The 20,067-nt window shown below is 38.1% G+C and overlaps 1 protein-coding gene across 3 annotated transcripts in view; it reads left to right on the forward strand.

Annotated features, from left to right (window-relative positions):
- Nucleotides 1–20,067, forward strand: part of NKAIN3 (sodium/potassium transporting ATPase interacting 3) — a 337,971-nt gene that overhangs the window by 152,025 nt on the left and 165,879 nt on the right. For all 3 annotated transcript variants that reach the window (XM_054635952.2, XM_054635936.2, XM_054635944.2), the window contains exons 2-3: nucleotides 5,119–5,256; nucleotides 14,455–14,535. In XM_054635952.2, the coding sequence (XP_054491927.1) occupies nucleotides 5,119–5,256; nucleotides 14,455–14,535 (219 nt within the window). The remainder of the gene's footprint in view (nucleotides 1–5,118; nucleotides 5,257–14,454; nucleotides 14,536–20,067) is intronic.

The raw sequence follows: 20,067 nt of genomic DNA on the forward strand, positions 1-20,067 counted from the left end.
ACACTGTAGCAAATTTGCAGCTATATCTTTTAACCTTTTATTTTTACATTTAGCAATTTTATTGTCTTCAATTTTTATCATGCCACTTTTGGGTCTTTTCTTGTATGAAATGATCTGTTACATATGAAAACTTTATCTTGGTATAGTGACTTCTTCTGTTATGGATTTGGTTCTATTTATTAATCTCAAACTAACATGTCATTTATAAAACTTTTCCATTAAACTGTAAAACTGACTGTTTTCCTTGATGTTTCTGACAGAAGAGAAAATTGAGTTTTAACACGAATTTGAAAGTTGACTTTATAACTCTGCTGTGGTGTCTCATCACTCAGACAGCTTCTGATCTATATTTTGAAGTATAAGAGGACCTGAGAATTTAGAGGAGGGGTGTAATTCACAGGGCACCCTGTTGAATCCTTCTCTCAAAAACGTTTTTTGATTTCTCTATTGATGAGGAATATCTTGGTGATTTCTTTCTGCAGATCCTATGCAGCATTGCCTTTTATTTTGCTACTCCTTTGCCTTAAACTGCTTGTAAAACAGTTATGCTACAGTTGCTACTATTTTTGCTACTATTTTACTATAGTTGCTACATTTATGCTAGTTATGCTACTCTTTTTTCTGTTCAAGAGGTTCCAATTGTGCTGCACATCTGGTTGACCTCTCTAGGTGAAGCTGCTCAGAATTCAAACAGATTAGTTCACCTGAAGTTTTTGCTGTTCCTAATAAAAAAAAGGCTTGAGCATGGCTGGAAGAGAAAGTTCACCCTGAGTGACTTTATTGAAGCCCCATCTTACAGCTTCTCCTTCTGTGCTCTGCAGGAAGTGGGAAATGGGAAATGTTGGAAGACTTAGTGAAACAAAGAGGTAAAAACCCAAGACTTCATTAAGTGAAGTGCTACTGTCCCACTAGAGCATTTTACTGCTAGTCCTGGTCTCCTGAGTCTTGCACTTTGCATTACAAGATTGTCAGTGGTGATGATGACTAAATAACAAAGCACTCCCTTGCCAGCAGTAACAAGAAATATCATGCATCCTTTTCCAAGTGTTGTTATGATAAGAAAACATTATTTCCCATCCCCCCTAAAAATCTTTGATAGATTTTTATAAGTTCTCATGAAAATATTTCACTCAACTGGACATAGGTTTCATTACAAACATACACCTAATATCTAAGTTGCTGAAACAAACTCTCCTCTTTTATTTGCAATAAAGGTTTGGGTTTTCATTCCACTTCTACAATGCTCATTTTAAAAAGTATCAAACAACAATTTATTATGGACAGTCCCAAATTTTGTTGTTTTAGTTGTCACAAGCAGTGGAGGTGCAGCCTCTCCCAACTTAGTAGGGAATGATATGACAGTAAACCCCAGAGGACCTCAGTCACATTGAGCATACCCCAGCTGCAGCCTTGAGCTCCTCTGCCCTACTAAATTGATTGTCTGTCTTCTAGCAATGGAAGAAGTTGAGCCAGCTAATTTTGGGAACCTCTCCCTTCCCTTTAGGTTTCAGTTTTTTAGGCTGTTTTCAGAAGAATCTGAAAATGGTGAAGAAATTATAAATTATTGTGGGAAAATTTCTTGTGAAAAACAGCCTCCTTATAATCAGAATATTTCTGGTATAACATTCTGAAGTATTCCCATGCACCTAAATCCAAGTGAAACCATCTTTCACAGAATCTAGGCTAGTTTGGTGGCCAATGATGGACACAGAGATTTTGGATTTGAGCGAACATCAACAGTATGGGCTCTTCATATCTGTGCAAGACCAGCCTGTAAATGTTCACAGGTGCCTGTTTCCTCTCCTTTATTCCGATGATTTCTGTCAAATCAATTACCTGAATCACAGCCTATGTTAGGGATTGCTTTTTCGTTTGCACAGAGCTAAAATCTTTGTGGCCTTCCCTGCTTCTTGGGGGTTCTAACAGACATGAGAGCAGCAGCACTTAGATGTCTCCTCTATTCAGTCCAGAATGCTCATATGGTATAAAGAAAACAGATCTTAATATGTTTCCTCTGCCATGATAATGAATTACTAGCTTTTTATCTTCTGCCTGTGCTGCCTGCAAGGTGTTATAATTCAGAAGAGAGTAGCAATTTGAGGAGGAAAGACATGCCTCCTACCTCTTTCTTTTCTTTAGATTCCTCTTGCCCCCACACCACCCGTGCTGATGTATTCTGTGGGCTTTGGGGATGAGACAAATTACTCTGTGTTGGTGACAAGAGCAGGATAAATGAGACTTAGCTGTGCAGGAAGGTCTCTCTGCATAGCCTGATGGTGAAAGCACTTCTTAGTGGGGAAGGAATGGTACTGCATGCTTGGCATCCTGCCTCCAGGGCTCCTTCAGTGGTTTCGTGCTGTCACTGTATATAAAATAAAGAGTGAGCCCTGCAGGCAAGAAACATGAGCAACTCTCTCAGTTTTGTACAAGTGCCATAGGCAATAGACTGTACCCTCGTGTTTCTACTTGTGCTCTCTTTTTGACTTGTGAAATACAATTTTCTTTTTTTGCCTGTGACACAGCTTCAAAGAGAAGCTCTTTCCCTCAGTATCCTAATGGATAGGAAATGGGAGGAGAAGAATGAATAACTCAGTAGGCAGCAGGAGAGGAAATTGAACTTTATTTCTCTGTGTTTGGGGTGGGTGCCTTAACCACAGTAATCCATGGAAAGGCTAATATTTTTTTTTTCATGCGTTAACTCTGTCTATGGTGAATATATACATGTGCACCCTTATGTTTGGGAGTACATTTGTGGCCACTGAGGTATTTTGTGGGAGCCCAGACCTGCCTGATGGATGTACTCAGAAGTTGCTTGGCAGATATCAGGGAGATGCACATGAAGGCAAACTTTTTATCTGATCCAGTTTAGGCATGAGCTGAACACAAAGCCTTTTAGCATGAATCTGGTGGCAAAGTGCAGTGGTTGCCTTCATTTATGTTCCGGTATTATATTTTCAGGCATTTAAGGTGATGATCCCAAAATTTATCCCAAGGGTCGGTTTAAGAAGGGACAGATATCAAACAGCTTCATTCATATCTGTGCTGCAGGCTTTTATCTTTCAGATATCTTTCTGAGTGTTTCAAAGCTACATAAAATGCATAATGGCATCCGTGAGCCACCAGTGTGAATTTCCTCAGTACCCACTCTGGGCAAGCTCTCTGCTCCTGACACCAGCATGTTCTTGTGCCTGGGGAGGTAGCCAGGCAGTGACATTGTGGATGTTAGTGAACCATTAAAGTTTTCTGTCACATTAAGCAGGGTTATTGTGACCAGTGGCCTTCCCAAAGAGAGAGAAACCATGGCCAAGGGTTGTTTTGAGTAGGTAAGGGTATAGTCTGCACACAGCTGCCCTGTTTCAGAGCCAAGGACACCTTAATGGAGACAATGCTAAGCCAGCTGCCTTCAGTGCTGAGAGTGTGATAGGACACATTCAATTTATTGGTGCAAGTGAAGACCAAAGATGCAGGAAGATTTCAGTGAATGTCAGGGCAGAGGTGACTCTAAGCAAATCCTTGTCTGATTTGCCAGCTCCATCTTCTTCTTGCTTGCTAATGTCAGGGCTTCAGGAAGAAACACATTGTCTCTGAAACTGGTGGTCTCTTAAATTTTTTAGCTGTTTTGCTGACCCAGAAGATTTCCACTTGTAATGGGAATGAAAAAGTCTCAGGCTCTGGTCATGGATGTCATAAATGCCTTCCTATGTGATCCAGGACTCTCAGTATGTTGTTGCTAGGCCGTAAACTGTAAGTTCTGACTGTGCCAAAGAACTTTCAAAACTCTTTATTTACCATCCTGCACATGGGATTTGGGGCACCCTTGTGTTGTACTGTGTGATTTTTCATTTATCTATTCTGGGTCAGATGTTTAGCTGATAAAAGTCAGATATATAAAACTCCACTGATTGCAAAGGAGCTGCACCAAGTTGATGATTCGACTTTTATTAATTTCATTGTTTAGATTTATCATATTTATTAAGCTCAGCATAGAGAATATGGTTTTCATGTCTGCTGTAATGGAGAGTTTTTGTACAGAAAAAATGGATTCTGCTTTCAGTGACACCTAGCCTCATCTTGCAGGTGAAGATTGAATCTGGCCAAAATGAGTAAAATGAAATGGTTTATGTGAAATACCCACATATGATAATAATTTGGTTGGTATTCATAGAGCCATGCTTGCTCCATCTGTCTCAGTTATAAATATTGTAAGTGCATATTTCAGTAAATTTTAGAGTTTGTAACAATGTAGTAAAATCAAGTAGATGTTAATAAATTCTAGCAAGCACAGAAATTCAGTTGTTTCTCAGTAGGTTTCTATTTAGTGCTCAAGATTATCTTGCTACAGCTGCAAAAAATATTGAACTAAGTTTAAACTCCAACAAAAATGCTGCTAAGAAAGTTGATTTTCTATGTTTAGGACAGTGGATTGGATTGTCAAAAATGAATAGCAAATGTGTTTGCAGAAGAATTTTATATCTGGCTTTTTGTTTTTCTTTTTTGTCTAATGTTCAGAAATGCAGAATTACCTATGAACCACATGCTGATGCAAAGATAAAGGCTGATGCCTCTTGGTTTCCTCCTTTCCCCAACTAAATCCAGACCCAAAATGGCATGATGGCAGTGGGAGGAGAGCTATTGGGATGCCACCATTCCTTTCTGATTTGTAATTGCCCAAAAGTAAAGTAGCAGCTTTAGAAGAGCACAGATGGCTCGTTTGGCTGATGGCTTTGAAGCAGTTTGCTCTGAGGTCTTCCAACATTTTCTGCTGCCTCTCACCCCCTGAGCCTCCGTCTGTGCCTCAGGAGCCCCAGCAGTGTCCCTTGATTCCTGCATTAGGGAACCCCTGGGATCACAGTGGCCACGTCTGGGACTTGTCTGGGCCTGCTCGGCCCTTTTGGGCTTTCAGGAACAGATTGAGGAACTTGCACTCGAGTCTTGTGAGGAGTGCAAGAAAACAAAGGCATGGGGAAGGGAGGGAGCGTGATGGTGTTTCAGAAGCAACAGCAAGGTTTGCATGGCTTTGCTCTCTCACTGGTGAAGCCTGATGCAAATAAGAAAATATCATGTTTTGTCCAACCCGTAATTGAAAAGTGGATGTTCTGTTTATGTGTTTTCTTACAGCTGGCAGCATTAGAGAGACAAATCTTTGACTTCCTGGGTTTCCAGTGGGCTCCTATCCTTGGCAATTTCCTACAAATAATAGTTGTCATTTTGGGTTTGTTTGGAACCATCCAGTTTAGGCCTCGATATATAGTCGTGGTAAGTCTCATTTATTATATTACTTTTTGGTTTTTGCCAAAACCTGTCATATTACAAAGCAGAATTTTCTTGTTTTCAAAACACCAGATGGTACTTCTGTAGAAACTGTACAGATCTCCATGTCTTTTTGCAAATTTAGGACTACTAAGTAAATTTTTTTTGAGATTTTGGACATTATCAAAAACAGGTAACCTGGAGAAAGTGCTGCCAAAACTATGACTATGGTACAAGTCAATTAGGCTATGTAGATAAATAAATAAAGTAAAAACTGTTCTTCTTTTTGTAACAGACAAGCAGAATTGATGGTGATTACAAAAAAATTTGCAATGGCCAAGTTATATTTGACTGCATCTTTCTCTTAAGCAGAGAGGAGCAATGATTGTAGAAATTTCTTTGGTCCTGTGAACCATGGGTTCCAAAGAAGTCTCCTTCTCACTTACATGTAATTTTGTCAAGACCTGTATTTATGGCTTTGACCCTAAATTATTGTAAATTCTCTCTGATGCTTTTAACTTGAAGCTTTTCAGTTGTTTTTTCCCCATGTTCTCAATATAGCCAGGAATAAAAAGAAATTTCAAAGCTGTGAAGTAAACTGCTAACAAAAAAAAATCTCTGTTCCTCTCCCACGTTCATTTTTGAATGTAAGAATATTATATATTTACCTGGTAATGGCTGTATTTGGAACATTTTGGTTGTGTTGTCAGTAATGGATTTTAAGAGGCTAAAGTTATCTTTTTCCTCACAAAGGAATGAAATAAATGTCTGCTGGGGAAAACTTGTTAAACAAATACTTTAAAAGCTTCATCTTTTCTAGTCCAGCCTGGTATCATGTAATTCTTTGTCATGTCTTAAAAGAAAAAGTGAACAAAAGTGCATCCAAGATTACACTCATGTTAGCTAAGCTTACAAGCAGACTATAATGAATTGAAAATGGATTGATATAAAAACCAGCACTTTTATCTATTAGCTGTGGTTGAAAAGCTGGGCATCCATGAATTGATGATTCACCTTTCTGCTTCATGCTCTCCATTTTATGCATAAGAACCGAGTGTAAGCATCTGTAAAATTATGTGGGAAATTCATGTCTGAAGTGCAACACCACAAAATTTCTTGCCCCTCAGGTTCATCACTGCTGTTCAATGATGCAAGCTCTGTTTAAATTTTCAAATGAAATGCAACAGATGTTGACTGTTTCTATATCTTTTCCAATTGAACATTTTAGGTTATACAAAAGTTTTTTTTTAAAGTAGAGGTAGAAAAGTCATAATTAAAGAAAGAAACACCTCCCCAGCAAGGTACTTTATGCTGCTTCAAATGAACTCATATTCTGATTGATCTTTAAACATATATTTAGGAGCTCTAGCTACTGCAGGCACCAATACTCATTACTGGGGGAGATCAAGGCTTTAGAGTGCAGCTGGTCAGAGTACAGTGCTAATAATGCCATAGGTCACAGGTTTGATCCCTGTGTGTGCCATTCACTTAAGAGATGGACTTGATGATTCCTGTGGGTCCCTTCCAGCTCAGAATGTCCTGTGATTACCCACTTCTTCATCCCATCACCACCTCCCTGAGTGATCTGTGGTTATATCCTTACTACCGTAGGGTTAACAGGGAAGTAGGAGTAGTTTGAGCCAAATCCTGAAGTCTGAAGGGAGTCTGTAACATGAGGTGTCTCTAACTGATCTCACAACTCAACACCAGCAGAATAGGGTGGCTGTCATATCTTCCTGTTCCCACTGTTCCCTGACTGAACACTTCCCCAGATCCTCTCCCCCATTTCTGGCAGGAGTTAACTGGATCTGTCAGTAAGTCAGTTCCATTTCTAAGCTGTCAGAAAACCAACCTAGCAAAAAGTGGAGATTTTTTTGCTAAACTGGTGACCTGAATCCAGTCTGTGAGGTTCCAATGGTTGCCAAGGTTGGCATAAGGCAGGGATTGGGACTGCATGTTTATGAACAGCAAACATGTGGAGGTGGAGAGGAAAGGAGGAGTAGCAAGACTTCTCTTGTTGCTAGCTCCAAACTTGTCAGTTCAGCCTCATGTCTAGCCTTGCCCTCAGGTTGAATTCAGTGAATACCTCAAGCCAGCATAAGCAAAACTCCCTTTGCTCAGCTGCTGCCTTCAGTCCCTGTGTTGTTCCTCTGCTTGCACCAGTACAGGTACCAGTTCAGCCACTTGGTAAACTGTCAAACCAGAACAGATCCAAGTTAAAAGCACCTATTTTCTTTACTGGTGTTAATTTAAGTGTCGGTGAGCTCTTTAATGTGCTTTGCTTTTTCCAGGAGATGGGAGAGGGGAAATGGGAAGAAGTAGCCAGAGGAAGGAGAGAAGTGCATGGAGTCTTTCCACAGCAGTGCAGGGTCACACAGCTTCAAGTTTCTTGTTGAGCATAGCCTGAGGATCTTCCAGTCTAGATCAACACATGCTCCCCAGAAACTGGGCTTCCTAGGGCTGTGCCAGCCACAGTTTAGCTTTGTCCACTGTCCCCAAAAGCCCCAGAAGGAGTCAGTGGTACTGACAGTAAAGACCCTTACCAGTGCCAGCTGCATACTGGCTGTATTCACTAAGGCACAAGTGACTGCCCACCTGTAAATTTTTACTGCTGACTTTAAAGTCTGTTTAATGCAAATCTTCAGTAGTGTCCTGAATTTCAGTATTAAACACAATGTGGAGAGATTCTTACCAAGGCTCTGAGTAGTGAATCAGGCTTCACATTTATGGAGAAGATTCATGGCCCTCCATGTTCATAGGTCCACTTTCAGCCACATCTAAGTCCCTAGATTTGTTAGGGCTTAGCATCCCAAGAATTTGGTACTATGTTGGTGGCTGAAGAAGTATTTTGAGTCACGCTTTTATGTACTCTTATGTACTTTTCTGATTTAGATTAAATTTAATCCAGTTTAACTGGAAAAGTAACTAATTTCTTCAAGAAAATTATGCTTAGTGTCCATTGTCTTTTCCAGATGACTTCCCTGGAAATCAGCTTCACTAATGCAGATGATCCCATCAAAATATTAAAAAACTGAAGTAAAGAGAGAATCATGTCAGACACAATGGTTTACTTCTGTAAACTGTCTTCACAAAATTAATCTGGCATGTGTGCATACAAATTGTCCTCATGATAATCTGTCATACTCTGATGGTGATCCTGACTTCAGGTGACCAGCTCTAGAGCCATTGTTTAACCTCAAGAGAATGTTTTTAATCTATCTTCTGTGCAATGAAGTCTGTGCCTGAAGGTTTCCCTGAAAAGTGAAGTTACACAAAAGCTTTCACTTCATCATCCTATGCTGCGTATGTCGTGTTCAATCTCCTCAAATTTTGAAATATGTAAGGAATGGGAAAGTAAGTGAATAAATGTAATACATGTAGGGCCATAATTTGAAGCACATCTATACTGCAGTCAAATATGAAAGTGCTTCTGTAGGCACAATTGAGCAGGCTTTTGTTGGAGGTACATAGAGCCAAGAGATTCAGTGAGGACTGCAATAGAAACTGATAAAAACAATAGCAGTTGCATGCCTCTGGCTCTTCCACTGCCATTGAACCCAGGCTGGCCAGTTTATCACTAGGATTTAGTGACCACATAAATATGTTCACTATGGCACCATAAATATAGTCATTGTAGATTTAAAGTCTGAATAAAGAAATTAGTTTGAGTGATATAAAATTTGTCATGAGAGCTTTCTACCAAAAAAAAAAGTCTCACTATCTAAGAGCATGCAGTGGCTGATACATGAGGCATCTCTGCTTCTCTGCTGAGATGGAATTCTTATGCCAAGTAGTTAAAGATAGTGATTCATGTTCACTGCATACAGTCCCTCAGATACAGGACTATATGGATGGTGATTCTGAAATAAATCTGGAATTTCACTTGCTCATACTTAAAATACCAAGTCCTCAGAGCTTAGGAAACAGAGAGAGAGAGGGAGTGACAACATTGACTCCAAGTGTCCTAATTAGTTTAAATCCAATAATTATTTCTAATAGGTTTTGTATTAATTAGTAATTTAGATAAATGTTGTGAACAATTTGTCCTGTCACTAAGCAGACGTGCTATTTTCAGTATTTGAATATTTTGTGACTGAATTAAATCTATGCCAAGTTCCCAGGGGGCATAAAAGTGCAGAGCTGATTCCTAATTTTCCCACATTAGCTCATTTGAAACTTACCCAAACATTTGCAAAGAAGAAAGAAACAGCTGAATTTCAGTTCTAGCTACGCTGTTGCACTCTAGTCATGAAGCTCCAGAGCTCTGCTGTGATCTGTTTCCTTGTTCATGCTTTTCTTTTCTTAACATATCTTGCTATCACCAGCAAGATTTTCTGTTAAAATCAATTAATGATGATGGCAGGATACTTGTTAAAGCTGGGGATCTTCTCCCTCTGCTACTTCTGATATGGGACTTCAAAAGGCTTCTGAATGATGAGTCATATAGCTAAAATTGCAAAAGCCAGGCTCAAAGCTGAAAAAAAAAAGTTAATAAATAGCAAGGGATGAAAATAATACATTTAAATAGGGAGAATCTATGGTGGAAATCTCTGTTTTACTTGCCTTAATATATTCCATTAAATAAATATAGTATATAGGCAAAGGATATAGTTGAAAAGTCAGGAAAGAGTTTCTTAAAAAAACCCCAAACAAATGAAAAAACAGAACAGCAGAAGAAAGGCTGTTCAGGATACTTTATTCCATATTCAAGCAAATGTTATACAAACAGTGAAAACACATGTGAAATATTTAGGCTTCCAACATTACTTGTTGAATTATCCTTCCTGGTAAGTCCTGTGTTGTTACTGCTCCATCATGCTGATTTATGTCACTTCCCTTGCCATCTTTCATAAATATGGCTAATAAGGCTCTGCAAGTGCTGATGCCAGGTATACAGGGGGATGATTTGACAACTCAGTGGTTGCTCCTTTCCCTTGAAGTATCCTCAAGCCAACATTCATTCCCTCTAATGCCATGAGTGACACTGTCACAGTAGTTGCTGCACTTCAGATTGAAATGTACACTTGAGACAGTTTATTCATTAAAGCTAAACTTATCCCACAATCCTTGTAATATTCAAATTATAAAATTCCCTTTTTTTGTTTTCCTTAACCAGTTGTTCTTGTGACGTTGTGTCCATCCAATGCAATTGTTTTAACTTAGAAATATTTGTATTTCACGGATATATTAAATGCATCTCTGCATTGGTTTCAATATGATTCTAGAGTCAAGAGGTTGTAGAGTCAAATCTCACTGTTGTAGAGAGGCTGACATTATGAAAGGAGATGTTTATTAGATGTTTTACCTATAAGGTTTAGTGAGTACCCCCTCCACTTTATTAGTAAGACTTCAAATGCTTCCTCACAATAGTATACAGTCATTAGTGCAAAAGGCCAAGAGCAAGAAAAAAATGTAGTGCATCATGGGGAGAAATAAGCAAGGATTATGACCTGGTCCTAAGTCCTTCCTCTAGAAGGAAACTGTTACAAGAATGTCCAGGTGATTTTTAAGTGGTGCATCATTTGGGATATAGCATAAAAATACCAACTCTGTTTTTTGATTCAACCTGTGTGGAAAATTCCTTTTTCATGCCAGATGTGGTGAGGGTTGTGACTCTGAGTATGAGGCCAGCTGAGCTGGGGTGATCAGGATGTGGGTGGCCAAAGAAATAGGCAGGGATTGCTGGGTGTGGGGAAGTGAGAGTGGGCAGACCCAGCAGGATGGACAGGATACTGTTCAGGACACAGAGTGGGAGAGGTTAAATGGCAGGTCAGATCATGAAACAGGTTAGGTGCCTGGGAGGGAAGTGAAACCTGAGGGTCAGTGTGGGCCTGGTGTCTCAGACCTTAACCATTCCTACACTGAGAGAAAATTGCCAGCATGCATAAAGTTCCCCTTCACACAGAGGATGGCCACAGAGAATTCAGACTGTTGCTCTGCTAGCAAAAATAAGAAATCTGCATCATGGATCTAAAAGTTACACCTTTTTTAATGACTCAAGCAGGTGTTAGTGTGATGCCACATAATGGAATATTGCTTGGTGGTTTTGGGTTTTTTTAACCTAAAAGGTATATACATATGAATTTATTCAATGTATATAATGTCAGAAAGTATAACAGTTTTTTCAGAAAGAAATACTCAAAATTTAGAAAAGTTGCTTTCAAAGCCCTTTTCAGTCTTACTTTGCAGTCTTAGGATGATTCTTCTATATATTTGCAGATTTGAACTAGATAGACACCTACTAATTCTTATATTTTGCCTCAGTTTCAGTAGAAAGGATAGACATTTGGGGATTTTCTGGTGATCACAAATGTAGAATAGAAACCTGATTTCACAGAAAGCAGAAGACAATGGGAAGAGTGAGGCACATGCTACCAAGAAAAAAAGGATTGCTTTTGCTATGAAGGCTGTACTCAGTAGCTGAGTTTTATCTCTGCTCTCTCACTGAAACCTATTTTGACACAAAGTGAGTCACTTTAACAAAACCTGTCACATGCTTTGTTTTCCCCTTGCATTCTGGATTCTTGTCTTGAGACCTTGTGGTCTGATTTGCACAAGTGCTGCACATTTAACCACAGGGAGCTGAACACTGAGTTTATAAAATGAGTGTATAACCTCAAGTATTCTGAAAAATGAACTCTTAAGGACCTCAAGTTGGATGCTTATAATGTATGAATATTTCTGAATGTAATCTCTGCATGTATCAGAACATCATTTGCATTCTGAGAGCTGTATCATTCCCTTATAACATAAAATAAATTAGTTAATGTTTGTGCAGCTGTCACACATTACAGCGATGAGCATCTTAGAAAACCTCATGAGGAAATTAATATTCTGTCCTCAGAGCAGGGTCTGAGCCACAAGGAGAAAAGAAGTATTGAGCTAGTTGTTCATAAAATGTGTTAGGGGGGGTAAGATCTTTTAAAATAAAAATATATCTATGATGATTTTACTAATGTTTGGACTGTATTGCACAGCCACAAAACAGAAAAATTAAGTTGGCATGCATAGCCCAAATTCTGACATTTCCTAATTTTGCTTTCTTGCCTTTGCTGTCTTATAACCTATCCTTAAGTACCTATAAAACTATGCAAGGGAAGAATTTGCTCCTTGAATATCCAAGAGGACAATAACTTTCCTACTTAAAAAAATTATATAGTACTAATTACTGAATATAATGTAATTGTTATGTTTACAAAGCAAATGGATATCAAATTTAGATCTCTGCAGCTCAGTGAGAGTGTAGGAAGAGCCTCTCCATTCACAGCAGCTGGGTTTCAAGGTGCACACCTGCTTTGCACCTGCACTTCTCTTTCAGTAATCCTTATGGTGGAGCAGGAGCCAAACTGGTCCTAACTCTGTAAAACAGCATAGCTTGGCCTGGGAAAGCAGGCTCTGGCAGTTTTTGCCTGAATAGTACAGCATTGGTGCCTATGGGACAGAATGAGGCCATTAACAGATTTGGCTTGGTCTGGCAGATAAAATAGAATTCCTTTTGTTGTGGTGACAGATTTAGTTCACAGAGAGATAAAAAATTCTTTCTTAAAAAGGAGAATACTTCCAAATAGTCTAAATTCTGCTTTTTACGTGCAACTGGAATTGTGTGAGTTGTTCATTAATTTTGAACTCTCTGCACATAATGTTCTAAATATAAATGCTAGAAAATCAGTAGTTGATGATGGCATCAAGTTACTACAAAGTCAACAAATGTAGTAAAACATGATATGCTCTAGGTTAGTCATATGAACAGTACAGATCTCATTGCTCACAGACCACAACAGCTTTGTCTATTTTATAATAACCCAGCCTTCAGCTGCCACGCTGCCCTCTCTGTAAGACAGAGGAAATGGCCCAGGAGTGTTACTCTTGTTTTGGTTCTTAGTGACCTACTTCTTGGACCATTGCCCAGCTGCCTATATACCTCAGAAGAAATTATATTAAAGCAGTTGACCTTTTTGATGTACAGAAATGGCCCCATGCAGGGGGGGAGTAATCAAGGAAGGGAAAAAGTTCAATCCTCTTTACCTGAACCTTTCATTGTACATGACAGGGAGAGGAACGAAGAAGGGAACAAAACCCAAAACTGCCCAAGAAGGCCAAACTGATGGCATCTGTGCAATGCGTTGTAGTTCAAGATGTGGAGCTTTAATGATTATATTGAAGAAAACAATAGGTACTAATCCTTATCTGGCCACAGCTAAGTAGACTTGCAAAAGCTCTTAGCAGTGGTTTTCTCCACTGTGAAGGCTCCAAGTGTGTAAATGTGAAGTGGCAGTGCTGCCGCTCACTGCATTTGTTCCAGTGGATGCTGCTCCAGCATGGCTGTATGGACACTTGGCCCGTAAGGATGAGATGCTCCTGAGGTGGAGTGCCTGGAGAGTTCCTTTGGAATAGGGTACAGCTGTATGTCAGTCAACAGAGCATCCATAGAGAAATGGTGCCAGTCTCTTGTGCTGACAGGTAAAATGCAAAAGATGATTTGAAGTAGTTGAATTAATATCCCATTCATGCTGTGGGTGCTGGAAGAGTTCAGTACCATGCTGGAGAACCCAGGAGAGGTATGGGTATGTTAAACTGTTAAGTGTGCTTTGTAGGATCAGATTCATAGCAAAAGGCTTGGAGAGGTAGTGAGCTATTTTTAATGTAATAAAGTATGCTTTACTGTGAAAGATTCTCAAGAGGTCAGATTTACATTTTACCTATTTGTTTAAAAAGAAAAAAAATCTAAATTACCAGATCAATAGATCTGGGTTTTTTGGTGGTGAGGTTTTTTCTTCTACCTTTCTTCACAATATTTAAATGTTATTTCAGTAATATTTACTTATTTAAGGTATTTTGCTTATCTGAAATTTCCTTTAGGAGAGCTAAATTGTGATTTAAAAATGACTCAGACTTGTCTCAAAACCAGTCAGCATTTTGTACTTAATTGATATCAATAGGATAGTGTAAAACTGTAAAAAAATAAATCTGTTTTATTGGTATTTATTTAGTACAGCAATGAATATTGAATTTGTAATTTCCGGTGGTTCTTAGGGGACTTCTGCAGAGGGAGCTCCTTTTCTGAACTCTCTGTTCTTGGCTGTTCCCAGAAGAACAATGCTTATTGATATCAGTTCTTTATTATTGATCTGCTCAGTATGAAGTCGTTTCATCTTAACATTTTACTTTTCTCTCTTTCTTGCTCGCATCCGGCTTTGTGTTTAGTACACGGTGTGGACTGCCCTGTGGGTCACCTGGAATGTTTTCATTATCTGCTTCTATTTGGAAGTAGGAGGGCTCTCTAAGGTAGGTCACTTACCCTTCTTTGGATTTGTGGGAGGGAGTTTCAACAGCAGGACACTCAGATTTCAGAAGACTGCAACCACAGAGGAAAAATGTGGTTATTGAACATACAATTTGATCTTCAGAATTTCCCTCCAACAAGAACTGTAATGTTTGAACTTCTCCCTGCTAGTAAATAGCCACAGGTTTGAAGTACATGAATGCAATGAATCTGAATTGCAGTTGCCTTCTGAAGTATCATCTCAAGGTGAGAGGTGGGAAGGTATTCAGTTGTAAATTTGAGGTCGTTTTTGATTGTCGAAAAGCAGGCAGTGTCATTTTGGTTGAATTTTCAAGTGTGTGTAAAAAAATGTGAATTTCCAAGACTGCTTTGAAAGAAAATTACTAAGGTTAATGTGATAACTTGCTGAGCAAATTGATCTCACAGTGAGAATGTTAATTCTTTATAAAAAAGAACAAATGGCAAAGGGTGACTTTTGTCACATCTGAATAAAACTTTCCTTTATATGACACTGAGTGTTTTAGGTCACTAATCCTTTATTCAATCCTCTGATTAGAGCAGAAATGTTTGTTGGAATGGCACATCAAGAGATGTTCACTTGTTCAAGGTAGCACTTATGTTAGCATAGGTTATGCTCAGCATTGTATCTGCAGGGAATTTCACACAACACCTGCTGGGTTTATCCTCCAGTTGGACACAGATGATGCAGATCATGGTTCACCACATTTGCCACATTTAAATGATTCCTGGCACAGTATGCCCATGGCACATGCTGATCCCAGCATTATTAATAGAATAAATGTCACTGTTACTGGTTGTAGATTTAGTGATTTGAACTGCATCACTGTTAATTCATGCAATGCTTTCAGAGAATGCTGTCCTGTGCAGTGTGCTCTGGGAAAACCCTGCTTGAGCAGGGAGGTTGGACCAGATGACCCACTGTCGTCCCTTCCAACATGACCCATTCTATGAATTTTTGTTTACTTCACTCAGAGTGGAACATTTATGAACTATGTACTTGCTAGGATTAAGCTAGGATTCCTAGCTTTTGGTTGACAACAAACCATCAGAAACCTGATGAAACCAATTTAATAAGAAATAAGATTTCATTTACTCAGTAGAAATTCCATTTAAATTTAAGCTTTCAGGATAGATTCCTTTGGCGATAAAATTTCATAATGAAAAGCTGCAACAGTTTATTTTTCCTTCAATTATATAGCTCATGAGAAGTTACAGGCTTGATAAAGAAAATAGTACACTTCATAGAGGATCAAAATAAGTGATTCTTATGGTATGTTCTGACTTAAAAATCTATTAGATGAACAGAAGAGTAACACATAGAAAAGATGAGTAGCCAAATAATTGTTCATTCTTATGACACAAAGTGGTTGTATACTTTTATTTAGTTGGGTCACGTCTGTTTTTTGTAGTGACTATTATATTTTATGTGTAAGGAATATATTTATCTAAGGGTCTAGGAAGTGAAGCAAAGCTTTTAGTCTGACCCTTGAATTTGTTTGCAAGTGATTCTGATCATATGCTCAGTTAAGAGGTTTATAAATCAACAGGTTTGAATTGAAATCCTTCATCTTCCAGTTTTGCTTTGGTGTTTCACTTTTTGCTCTTCTTACTTAATATGACAATCACAATGTAGAGAAATAGTAGCAAAAATACTACCTGGCAGTTGACAAAATTCCCTTTTATTAGGGTATACTTCAGTTAATCTCAACGTTTTTGTGGAACTTTTATCTTGTGGTTTATAATTACATTTAAAAGGTGTTTCTAAACAAGATGATAGACACAAAATTAGTACTGTGGAAGTTAGCTGCTTTAGTATAAATTATGCCAAAGGTATGAGTATCCAGACCAATTTAGCAGAATTAAGAAACTTTTTCAATACATCACGGTATTTTGGGTCTATTTATTTGTCGTTCTGAAAATTTTGCTAGATATCATGAGGCTATCAAAAGACTAAGGTCTTTTTGCCCCATGTGTAAAAAGTACTGGGTATTCTTTATTTGGTTAATATGTCACACCAAATTTAATTGGGACCCATATTTTATCCGAGATGCTGGTTGAAAAAATTAATAATTTCCTCCATTAATATGTTCATGTGTTGTCATACATGATAAAAAATGCTGTTACCAGAGTACATTAGTGTGGTTGGGAAATCAAACACCATAATAACATTTCCAGGTATGGTTGTTTATTCAGCATTGAAATCTTGGCAGGCAATATTCACTTTTTTTTCTTCCTATTGTTCTTTTTTCCCATTAAAGAAAGAAAAAGAAACTGTATCTCTCAAAATGAATACAGATTGATTACAATTTTAAACTTCTGTTGACATTCTGTCAGGGAAAATTGTGATGCTGTCTGGCAGGTGACTGATTTCTGTTGGCTTGTTTGTTTTTAAGCAGTACCATGTTTGCATTTGCTCTGACCAGAATGAGATAGCTCTTGGTGGTGTCCCAAGAGTTTATTAAGTCTTCAATCATAAATGCTTTTGAAAATCCAGCTTTGTACAATAATAAATGGTAATTTTAATTCAATATCTGCCCATTGAGTAGGCATACAATGCAGACAGACTTTTCAAATGTCATAGTTGAAACTTACCACTGCTGAAATTTTGCTCAGATCTTATTTCTGAAGTGGGGAGGAGGATCTCCTTTGAATATTCACTGTTTGAATTCTGCCAGGAAGTCCCACTGCAGTTAATGAAAAATTTGATTGAGAATAAGAAGGACATAGGTGATGTAGGCCTGTTTACTGTGAAAGTTTGAAACATTTTCCCTTCAATTACCTTCAATTATAATTTTCTTGATAAACTGAGCACTCTCCAATAGCTGCACTATGGTGATTAAGGCAGTTTCCTGGGAAAAGGATGATATAGATTCAAGTCATCTTGGGTGCAAAAGCGAAATAAACACAGCTCTCCCACAGCTGCTGTTGTCAGTAGAAATCTAATGAGCAACTGTTTCCCCTTTAACTGCTTTATAAACAACATAGAGGTCAAGATCCTTCTTCACTTATGTTACAGATGCACAAATAAAATTGTAATGCTTTTTTCAGGGCTAAAGAAATTGTATTTGATCAGAAATAAAATAAATATACCTATATATACCTTTTTTATTAGTATTCTTTTTTTTTCTGATTTTACCAGCAGTGAAACTACCCATATGAAATAAATTAATTTTGCCTGTCTTTTTTCATTTACTACTCTTCTGAAATTGGAAACATAATTTTTAGTGTTAACCATTCCATATGAGAGAAACAAAGCTGTTATTATAACATGACCCTTTAATTCTTCGCTGCAGGATGACAGTTTGCTACATCCATACATAAGCTCATTAATTGTTTTGATCTCATTCTGTCTTGAAATGAAATTAGGTTCTAATTGTCACAGTCCAGAGTATAGGCATTAAAGCATGGAGACAAAAACACAGACTGTTTTCCTGAAGTTTTGCTTAAATATGGACCCCATAATTTCTAATGTGTGTAAGCCAGCCCTCCATCTGCAGCAATACATGGTGTTATGTACTCCTGTACAAAGGAGTCTTCATCTGTTTAGAGTGTACAATTATTAATTCTGTTGTTACATCCCTCAAATATTTCAGATCCAGTATGAAAATAGCTATATTCATTTATCCTTATAATTTGCTATTCCAATTTTTTTTTAGACCATTTTTATACTACTTTTGTATTTGTGAGTTACTGGCATTTCTTTCCATATGTTAAAGCCTTTATTTGGTAAATGTATAGAAGCATTGTGGTATTGTGTACACCTTTCCTGTTGCTTCATATGCCTTACCTATGCAGCTGGGGAACATTGATGAGCTCTTTTCTTTTTCAAGGATATTTCTGTTTGTCCTGCATGGCTTTTCCATGGCATGATTCTTTGCTGTGAACCGTGCCTCATTCTGGATTTAAGTTTTGCTCTCAAAATTTGAGCTCTGTGTAATTTTCTTGGCCAAGGATTTGCCTGACACACAGTCATATATTCAGTAGGAAACTACTTCTAAAAGCTTATGTTTATTACCTTGTCCTTAGTTTTACATATTGAGTGAATGTGAGCTCTCTGATCTACCCGTGGCACCAACTTCATTAGCCTTTCCCCTGAAGCCAAAGGAAGTTTTGCTTATGTAATTTAATGAAACAATACTTTTTCATGTGTTTTTTTCCTAGAAATATTTACTTTGGTCAATGGATGATCAAAGTTTGTAGGGCTCCCATCTACCTTTATTAAGCTGGAGACAGAACTGTAGGCCAAATTGGATGGATCTGTTGTTGGAGGATAGAATTATCTGACAAAATTAATGATTTCTTCCATCTGAGGAAAAAATGGACTAATAATTTACTTATTAAAATGCTGAGAGACTGGAAACCTAGTGCTCTTTTCCAAACAAAATGTTGTATGTCAGAATGAGAGTTAATTATGTGAACTTTATACTGGCTACTTGTGAAATCAAATTTATTCCATCTGGTACATGTCAGTCAATCCTTAATTGTTCTGCAATTATATCTAATCATCTCAAATGGAGTAAGTTAAGCTCAGAGCCAATGCTAATTTGTATTAATAGAGATGTTATGGTGTATGCATGGGCTTGTGTCTTTTTTTTTAATTTGAAATGAGAGCATTGGTTGAATTTACATTAACAATATGAAAGAAAAGGTTATTCTCTTTCTAACTTGTGCTGATGTAAGTGACAAAACAGACACCATTATTTTTGTTTAATTATCGTCGTAATTAGCTCCATATAATTACCCACTCCAAAAAGTTCAGGGACAAAGTTGGCAGCATCCATAAAACCAATATGGAAAATCAATAGATGGAGGATAAAGGACTTCCTTAGTCTAAGCAGAGAATAGGTCATTGTGCATCTACTCACATGTATGTGATTTTTATGTGGAGGAAGGGTTTTTTTCATATCCAGTGGGAAGAAGAGCAAGAAATAATTTGCTGAGCATGAGGCAAAAAAGATTTGGTTTGAGGTCAGCTGAAGCATTTTAATAATAAGGACACTGAAGAGGATCTAAAGCTGTTATGATGCCTTAGTAATGGACAACTCTTCTACTGCACTATGTTTGATCAATAGAAACAAGTCTCCATCAAGATAAAACCCCAAGTGAGTGTCCTTGGATGTTTTAGGGTAGGAGTGTTTAAATTCAAAAAGTTAGTACAAGTTGAAGACTCAAAACCTTATCTTAATGAAGAGTCTTAAACATTTCATCATGACAGTTATCCCAGCTGGGAAGCTTGAGGTGTCTCTGGCTTTTCTCCCCAGAGGGTGTGTAGGGGCACAGAAGACAGGAGACCCTGGTGAAGTCTCCTGGGAGGCTGACAGTGGATTTTGGGTGTGCACAGGTGGGGTTTTACTGTTCAGCTGTGTGACAACAGGAGGGAGACACCACTCTCATTGCTGCTCACTCTTGGTAGAGATTAAATCTCTGTTACAGACAAAATTCCTGTGCTGTCTGTTCGATTGATGGATTTTCAGTTGAACACAAATCACTGCCTTCACTGAGAGCAAAGCAAG

Source organism: Agelaius phoeniceus, chromosome 1 (assembly GCF_051311805.1).
Source record: "Agelaius phoeniceus isolate bAgePho1 chromosome 1, bAgePho1.hap1, whole genome shotgun sequence".
In the NCBI taxonomy this organism is placed as follows: domain Eukaryota; kingdom Metazoa; phylum Chordata; class Aves; order Passeriformes; family Icteridae; genus Agelaius; species Agelaius phoeniceus.